At 41.0% G+C, this 8903-nt stretch overlaps 3 protein-coding genes across 6 annotated transcripts in view; all 3 read right to left on the reverse strand.

Annotated features, from left to right (window-relative positions):
- LOC106524552 (homeobox protein Hox-C10a) overlaps window positions 1–8903 on the reverse strand; it is a 61305-nt gene that overhangs the window by 22521 nt on the left and 29881 nt on the right. The gene's annotated exons all lie outside the window — the stretch shown is intronic.
- On the reverse strand, window positions 584–3176 carry hoxc5a (homeobox C5a). The gene is made up of 2 exons (XM_014018511.1): window positions 1983–3176; window positions 584–799 (listed from the first exon to the last, which is right to left on the reverse strand). The coding sequence occupies exons 1-2, from the start codon at window positions 2452–2454 to the stop codon at window positions 591–593; spliced, it is 681 nt and encodes a 226-aa protein (XP_013873965.1). The 5' UTR covers window positions 2455–3176; the 3' UTR covers window positions 584–590.
- Window positions 3274–8903, reverse strand: part of hoxc6a (homeobox C6a) — a 7519-nt gene continuing 1889 nt past the window's right edge. The window contains exons 2-3 of one of the 3 annotated variants that reach the window (XM_014018499.1): window positions 4808–5033; window positions 3274–4404 (exon numbers count right to left, since the gene is read on the reverse strand). In XM_014018499.1, the coding sequence (XP_013873953.1) occupies window positions 4094–4404; window positions 4808–4934 (438 nt within the window). In that variant the 5' untranslated portion in view covers window positions 4935–5033 and the 3' untranslated portion in view covers window positions 3274–4093. Of the gene's footprint in view, window positions 4405–4807; window positions 8012–8903 lie in introns of those variants that run through there. The other 2 variants (XM_014018488.1, XM_014018479.1) reach the window with 2 other exon arrangements.

Genomic DNA, 8903 nt, shown 5'->3' on the forward strand with positions numbered 1-8903 from the left:
CACACACACACACACACACACACACACACACAGTCACTGAATTAAACAGGATGATCCAGAGTCACAAGACAGACAACATGGATGACGCCTACAGATCCACTCTGAACGCACACACTGCTTTGAACAAAAATAATCAAATAAAATGGGCGAATATTTCATTTCAATTGAGTCACAGAACTTACAGTTTCGTTTTAAACAGGTCAAAGGATGGCCCAGAAGTTTTCCTCACTACCACATATTAATAACGTTATCCAGCTTTTCAGATCTTCAGCCTGACCCCCACCCCCACCCCCCTTTTCCTTGCGCACTAAAGWGGGGTTATCATCGCATGAGCAGCAAATTAATTTAAAAATGTAAACCGATTGATCAAAGTGAGTGATATTCAATACATTAGGTCCCAAACTGCAGCAAGTGACACATAATTGGTGATGAAGCGCACAGAGCGGTGTCATGATGTCATTGCTCCCAGCGGTTCATCCGAAGGTCAGGCGGCGGCACTCCACGGCTCTGCGCAGTGCATTTTGTGGGGGGAAAAGAGGGGGGGGGGCTGCTGCTCACAGGGTACCCACTTCTTTTTTTTTTTTCTTATTTTACTCCTTCACTTTGATCTTTGAGTCCTTCTTCCACTTCATCCGCCTGTTCTGGAACCAGATTTTGATCTGCCTCTCGTTTAGACACAGCGTGTTGGCGATCTCTACGCGCCTGCGGCGGCTCAGGTAGCGGTTGAAGTGAAACTCTTTCTCCAGCTCCAGAGTCTGGTAGCGGGTGTAACTGGTCCTGGAGCGCTTACCCTCCGATTCTGAAGCAGCATCAAAATAATCAGGAAATGTTCAAGCATCAAATCAAATACGACTAATGAGCTAAATGWATGGTTGCATCAAATAAAACGTTCAAAAATTCTAAAGCAAACATGAAAAAAAAAACACTTGTTTACTCAGCGAGGCCTATTTAACTTAAATATTAAGTATTTAACCTGAACATTTGCTAATTAAAATAATAATGTTGCAATAATCGTAAGAAGTTAATTGTTTAAATCCAATTACAATATGTGAATTTAGCTATATGCGTTGTTTACACACAAAACCAAAAATACTGATGAGCTCTGTGTACTTTAAAATGTAAAATGAGATGCTTATTGAAATATAGGCCTCCTTGGAATTAATAGTCTTGGTTTGATAAAACTTCGCAGCAGTTAAAATTGTGACAGTAAAAAGAGACAAATTTAGCCAAAATAACATTAAAAAAACATATAAACTGATGGTTCCCAGCTATTTTTTATTTATAGACGAGGACAGACTTGCTAAGTAAAACAAGTGGGGCCTGTGCTGCTGAAAGTAGATTATTTCAGCATTCCTGCTGGCTGCTTCTGCATATTTGCAAAATGTAAGAACACAAAACAAGTTTTACAGCTTTTTTCTTGTCTTTTTCTTTTCCCTCTCTCTCTCTCTTTCTTTTTTGCTACAGTTTTAAATACTCAGCTTGTGGTTTGAAGGCATGAAGAAGGAGCATGCCTATTCAAATCTTTTCGGGGTGAAAAGTTCATGATTGGGTCAGGGCATTGGTGTGTCCCAGAGTTCAATTAAAGGCTAAAAGCTTCTCTTTTTTCTTCTCGGAGAGCCTGCTCGTGTAAAAGGTGCAGTTTGCAAATGAAGCAAGAAAAATAACTACCACTATGAGCAGAATTCCTAATATTAGTCCATAGTTTTATCTTAGTTTTGTTCTCTTATCCAATTATACCACCATAAATCACAGCACAGATCACCTCTTCACCGTAACAGAGCAGGTTTACGAGCAATAGATGCCTTTGTCATAAAATTTATGGCCGCGAGTTTTTATTATTTCCTGCTTTTGGCCTATAAAACTCAAGAGGGACACTGGAACGAGCGAAACGAAGTGTTACTGCGTTAAGAGTGAATAAGGGGAAAGCGTCTTATTCGCACTGTGAGAGTGGGAGRAAGAAAATAGAAACGGGCAAACTTTACCGTGACTCATGTGCAGTTTTGTCATCCACGGATAAATCTGCGGCCGCTGCTCACCGTCCTGGCGCTGGTTTGCGTTCCTTCTCGCCGTTTGCGCGTTGCCCGCGTTTTTGTCGCTCTCGTGGCTCTTGTCGCCGCCGCGTTTTGCGCTCCTCTCCGGCTCCCTGTGCGCCCCGCGTCCCACCAGCGCGCCGCAGCCGTAGCTCAACCCGCCCGCGTCCCCGGACGAGCCGCCGGACACCATGGTTATCTGGGGTCCGGAGGGGAGAGGAGTGTCCGCGCCGCCACGCAGGCTACTTTTCATCTCCTCCCGTTCCACAGAGGTCGAGGGGACGGGGCAGGAGTAAATCCCGTTCACATTAACACCCTCATAGTGGCTGGACCTGCGCCCAGACAGATCGAAAGTAAACATGCTGTTAGGAGAAGTTGTCTCGTTTGTTTGCCTGAGAGTGGAGCTTTCAACATAAGAGCTCATTAAAAAAAAGAGAAAATCTACAAGCCGAGACTTTTTTTTCTTTCTAAACTCGACAGAGCTGCGGGATGGGTCTCGTGGTTATTTCCTTGTTTTTGTTGATCATTGCTTTTCTTTGCAGCCGCTTTAGGAAAATTCACAGCTGTCTGTTCTAAAAAAATAATCCAGGATTTATAGGTGGAGTAGGCTTTGGTATCTTTTTTTTTTCTTTCTTTCTTATTCTTGATCCGGCGCGCGTTGCCCAAATATGGGGTATTTGTGTGCGATCACGTGCACATGTTGGCCAGTCATAAATTGGCTTGATACTCAATGGGGATATTGATGAATAGGAGAAACGTGTCCGGTAAACTTTGAGCTGATGGTTGTTGGGGACCTGCCAGGGATCTTTGGCGCAAAAAAAACTGCAGGACAGTGAGACAAGAGCGTCATCTGGTGTCTGGAATGGAGCAGGACGAGCAGAACCTTGTGCCAGGGACGCGCTTCGAGTCCATTTTTGACCGCACACCACCGGTTCTTAATAATAACACAGAATATTAGAATAGTTGTATGTTTACTCTTAAAGCCTTACAATATAAAACACGAAGAGCTAGAATAATTTATGGTCTGTAAATTAAACAAAAAAAACTAATTCAAACTTTACTCTAATGCCAGCTAGATTTTAAAAGTTGGGATCAAAGAAGTCCCAGTTGCTTAAAATAATTATCCTCCAGCGTATTTATCACCATTTGACGCCATAAAAGCTTTTTGTGAAACTTCAAAGAGCTCTCATTTTTACGTTGTTTGGATGCGTAATTTGCTGTTCCGCCAAAAACCAGAAAAGGATGAAAGTTGGACAAAGATTTTTATTTCATGATACACATATGACAAAACATGACATTAATGACTCTCAAACAAAAGTGAAAAGTGTACAAATGTATCTCACAAGTAAAAAAAAAAACAAAGCTGTGTCAAAAAATCAAAACATGGARGGGGAGGAAGGCAAAGGCGCATTTTTTTTCCCTTTACGCAGCGCCTCAAACAAAGCGGCTAAATGCGCAGGATTTGCGTAATATATACTGTTGCTTTTATTATATACAGTCGTTTTAGCTGTTTATTAATTTGTATATTTGTAAGTGGACTGGACACTGCAGGGCCACATTTGTCTGCGGATTTATTCAAGTACTAGTTTCCAAGTGTCCGCCGGCTCCTTTCCTCATACAGTGCCGTGGAATGTGCATGTACAATAATGAGCTAAACCAACACTGTGTTTGGTGAGGTGATCAAAGAGTTCACAGTGACGAATTGGGTAAATACACACATTTCTTGGCATGTGAGTTAACCAAGAAAATAATACTTCTTTTTTTATCATTATTATTTGTCACAAATACATGTGAGACATCGTAATGATGATAATAACAATAATATTAACAATAACAACAACACAAAAGAATAAAGAGCTCAAAGCTGCAAAATGTCACAGGGCTGAAATAATTCTCCACTCTCTTAACATGGAATAAAGAGCAGCGAGGGTAACCATCATGCAGTGAAGTCGCTCTCAAGTCCATTTTTAGGTAGTTGTGTTGGGTTTTTTTATGCTCGTGAGGTGATTTTTTTATTCTTTTCCCTCTCGTTTCCTGTTTTTTTTATTTTATTTTATTTTTCATTATTCCTTCTTTTTGTCTTCATTCTTCTCCTCTTCTGCTGCGCCATCCCGTTCCTCCTCCTGAGAGGCTCCTGTCTGTTCACTGCCAGTCACCGTGGAGGTCAGGTTGCTCTCTTTCTTCCACTTCATGCGTCGGTTCTGGAACCAGATTTTGATCTGGCGCTCCGTTAGACAGAGCGCGTTGGCGATCTCGATGCGTCTGCGCCTGGTCAGGTAGCGGTTAAAGTGGAACTCCTTCTCCAGCTCCAGGGTCTGATAACGAGAGTAGATCTGACGTCCCCTGCGTCTGTCCGTCCCGTAGCCGACTCCTGCTGGAATAGAAAGCAAACATACTTCCTTTAATCACACAGAAAGTGTTGCTCATAAATTCTGACATATTTAGAAAAAAAGGAAAAAAAAACTTTATTCTGCAGAGGAAATATAACTACATTTTAGCTGCTCGAATTCAATTCATCTCCAAGGACATATTTGCTTTATTAAAACAAAATTATGAAAGCATCTTTATTTCATTGTCCCGGTCTCCTGTTGCCGATTATGGCCACTACATCACTGTTAAAATGAAAGCTGTTTGTTTGCACATGCTAAGGCCCATCTACAAGTCGAGCAGATACAGTAATGTTTTATGGGGGGCCATAAAAAGTAACTTACTCTCTTGGTAAGACATATCGTAAAACTGGCCCATTTCCCTAATTTATTTGTCGTAGTAAAACTCACCGCTGTGTGAGTTCATGCGCTGCATCCACGGGTAGATCGGGATGTTGCTTTTCTGCTCCTGGGCTCCTGCTCGCCCCTGATCCAGGCTGTACTCTTGAGCAATGTGGCTCTGTGAGTTGAGTCCCATGTTTGTTTGCCTGCAGCTGGGCAGCACGTCCTTGTCCTGGAGGAACACGTTTGATCCGTACTCATACTGCGCCCTGCCGGAGCCAAAAACCACGTTCTCCTGAGGGGAGTAGAAAGGTGCATATATCCGATTCTGGGTCACCGCGGCGCCGTACGACGAAAAATGCCTGACTGTGTCATAGGTGGTGGAGTTCAGGGGGACGTTGGGCAGAACCTCTTGACCACCGGATAAATGGCAGGAGAGCGACGGGTTTGCGAAATAAGAATTCATACCTTGCTTGTAACCCTCAGTCCAACTCTCCCCACTTCTTTATCGGTCTCTTTTTTTTCCCTTCTTCTTCTTCCAATCTCCTTCTCTGTAAATCTCCCTCCCGCCTGTGTCAAACAACCACACCTTTCTCCAGGATCTTCTCTCTTTTTTTTTTCTTTTCCTTGACTTTTCCTTGCCTCTCCAAGTGGACGCGGGGCCACTTTGAGGATTGAATATTATTAATTTCCAATCTCCGGTTAAGACGCAAAAAACCCCGAGTGTTATAGCCGAGGCTTGGCTCGGTGAGAGACAATATGACAATGTCAGCTGACCATTCTCGACCAATTGAGACGCCCGGAGTTGAGGGGAAACTGTAGCTTTTAGCTCAGCGCTTGAGCAGCAGTGCTAAATGCCGATAAACACAACACAGAGTTGTACACTGTATCCAGCTCGACTGGATAGGAAGTTTCTTTTTTATTTGTTTGGTTTTGTCTTTGTTGGTGTGAAGTTTAAGAGCATGTCGTGTTCAGGGGGAGAGGAGAGGAAAGGAAATAAGAGTGAGGAAAACAGGAAATATGAACAAATTAAGTGCGCTTATGGAAAAACAATAACACTTGCGCGCAGAGAGGTGTAAATATAGAATATTTAACTTTGAAGTTGTTGACGTTGTTTGGTGTGTGTTTATGTGTGTGTATGTATGTGTGTGCGTGCGCGCAGTTAAAAAAAACAGCGGCTTTCATTTCTCCTCTCTGTGAAGATCAACACAAATATTAAGCATTAATTACAGACAGATCAATGATCTCGCAACAAACTGTTAATGTTTCCTTTATGTTTGAATTATCTGGCATGCATGTGAGCTCTTTCCATGCTTTGTGAACTGCCGGGGGGGGAGGTTGGAGTGTGTGTGTGTATGTGTGTAGTGCTGGTAAGAATGCGTTTATGGTCTCTCTTTCTGTGAGGGCAATAAAACAAGTGACGTTCCCCAGCTCACCAACAACTGTCTCTGCAGCAAATCCCTGCAACTCAGCCAGCTTCAGGAATAAAGGCACTGCACAGCGAAGGGAGGGAAAGCAAGAGGGGGGGAAGGGGGGGTCTCATGCAGGTAACGCAACTGATCATGAACTACTTCCACCGGTTAAATAATAATAACAATAATAATAAAATTCGAGTTGAGCAGATACATTCCTCCAACAGTCCAGCAGCGCGCGTAAAGCGTCTCTYACGGTGTTCTCAACTTGCAACAGAAAGGAGCAAATTAAAAATATATTTTTTTCACAGGAAAAAAGTGAACCACAATGCACCATAACCCTGATACACGTGTTCCTGCCTTTTTGCATTGTTCTAATCTTACCTCGACATTCCTCTGACACACACAGAGGAAACAGGAACCGATAATTATCTCTGCAGCAGATTATGGCTGTTGCAAATTACTTCAAAGGTGTTTTTGCGATTCTAAGAAACCTTTTAGTCCTCTCGAGACTATGGACTGAGTTAAATACATTTAAAATATATAAATAACACAACATTATAGAACACTCGGTTTTTTTTTTTTTTTCAAAATAAACGGAAAGCATGTTTTTAATCTTCCATTTCCCCCAATCCTCTCTCAATTTAAAGGCTTTTAAACTTAAAGGGAAAATAAAACTTCATGCATGCACTTGAAACGACAAGTCACATTAACTCCCCTTTATGCAACAAGCCATGGAAGATATCAATAAAATAATCAATAGTGCGACTGAAAATGTCCGCTGGAAGTCGCCGCGGCTCTGGCAGCAGCGCCCATTGGTTCAGCGCATTGATTCCTTCAAAAGGATGAATACGTGCTGCCTAAACGTGCAGCTGACAGTGTTTGGTCTCTTGTTGGGGATCGTGAAAAAAAAAGACCCATAAAAAAGACAAGAACAAAGAGGAGGAAGTCGGTGGTGCAATAAAAGTTTCCCTTCCTTCACCTCTTCGTGCCCATTTGTGACATCCGCAGCGCACAGAATCCAGACAAAAACAACCAAAACTTAGAGCTTCTAATGGCTCAATATTGTGTTTTTTTTTCTTCACTTTGCTTTGATATGAACTGTCGGATCAGTTGATGGCAGTGTAAGACGAAGACGAGCTGCAAATAATAATTTATTTTCCTTATTTGTCTGTGAAAATAACTTTGGGAATTAAAGTTTACTTTTGACGGTCGTTAAAGTAAATTTACTTTCAAACCAGCAACCTTAAAACTAAACTCAAACAATACAAATGCAATGTCAAAAATTATCTTATAAATTAAAGTACCTTTATTTATTTTTTTATGCTCACCATAAGTGAAACTTGATGTGTTGTTGAATTACAAAATCATTTGCTTTTATTAGGCAAATAATTTAGTTTTAGTTACAAAAAAAACTTCTTAAAATATGGAAAAAATAGTAAAACATTTAGAAATAATTATTCCATTAACGCTTCAAATGAATTGTTTTTCCAGACCCTGTTTTTCATATATTTATTTTTTTTATTCTTCTTGTTGCTCTCACACACAAACAGGAAAAAACACGCAGCTCCATAAAGCTGGGGCTGTAAATAAGAGGGGCTGAACAGTGGAGCCCAATGTGTGGAGCAGAGTGGAGTGGAATGCAGCAGAGGTTTGTGTCAGTGTGCAGAATCAGAAAGGTCAATCTTTCCCCCCGAGTTTTAGTGTTTTATTGCTGCCCGTGAGGCAAATGACACACACGGCTTTTCACGCACGAAGGGGAGGAAGCCTTTTGGCACACAGTTTCAGCCATTTCTTTCTTTTTTTTAATTTATTTTTATTTTTTATTTTTGTAAAAGAAACATCTTAAACAAAAATAAGTAAATAAACTAAGATCAAGAATAAAGAGTATAGGAGTTTCATAAACTGTTTGCATTAATGAAGAGTGTCCATTTGTATTATTATTATCATTATTTATAAATATTACAATTGTTAAAATATTAATTGTTGCATATATTATTATTATTATTATTATTATTATTATTACATTTTAAAATGGGAATTATTACCTCTTACTAATTAGTTTTGTGTTTTTTTAGGCCTAAAGTGACCTGCAGCTCCACGGGCCCACTCACTTCCTATTTTCTGAAGTTTCTCTTTCGCTTTCTTCTCCAAAATACATCATCTACCGTCACAACATAACTCAGTTTCAGTTCTACTGGACCTGTAAAATTCCTACATTATCGGTCATGATTAAAAACACAGCGAGTGAAGCAGAGCCTCAGCTTCTGATGTTCTTTTTTTTTCCCCTCCCTGCATTTAATAAGGAGTTATTCACATACTAACTATGTAAAGCCCCCTCTATAAGCACTTTACCATGGCTGGCATGGTCCAATTAATGTCCGGAAGTGTTCGACTTGATGCTCGTTAGGCACTCAGGAAGCTGTTGCCCAATGAGCACATGTTGATCCGCACATCATAAATTATGACCATTAGTTGGCAAAATGGGGGAAAAAAAGAGCCTAAAATTTCCCCTGTCGGGATTTGAAAGTGAGGTTTCAAATGTGGTGATGCGGACAGATTCATGACTTGGTGCAGTTTTACGCAAAACGTCCCTGCTTCTAAAAGAGAAAACCCACTACAGAGCTAAACAATAGACTGTGGCTTCCCTCTTTTATTTAGTTTAAACTAAGATTTACCTAAATGGCATCTCTCTCCCTCTCTCTCTCTCTCTCTCTCTCTCTCTCTCTCTCTCTCTCTCTCTCTCTCTCTCT

This window comes from Austrofundulus limnaeus, unplaced genomic scaffold (assembly GCF_001266775.1).
Source record: "Austrofundulus limnaeus strain Quisiro unplaced genomic scaffold, Austrofundulus_limnaeus-1.0 Scaffold3, whole genome shotgun sequence".
Taxonomy (NCBI): domain Eukaryota; kingdom Metazoa; phylum Chordata; class Actinopteri; order Cyprinodontiformes; family Rivulidae; genus Austrofundulus; species Austrofundulus limnaeus.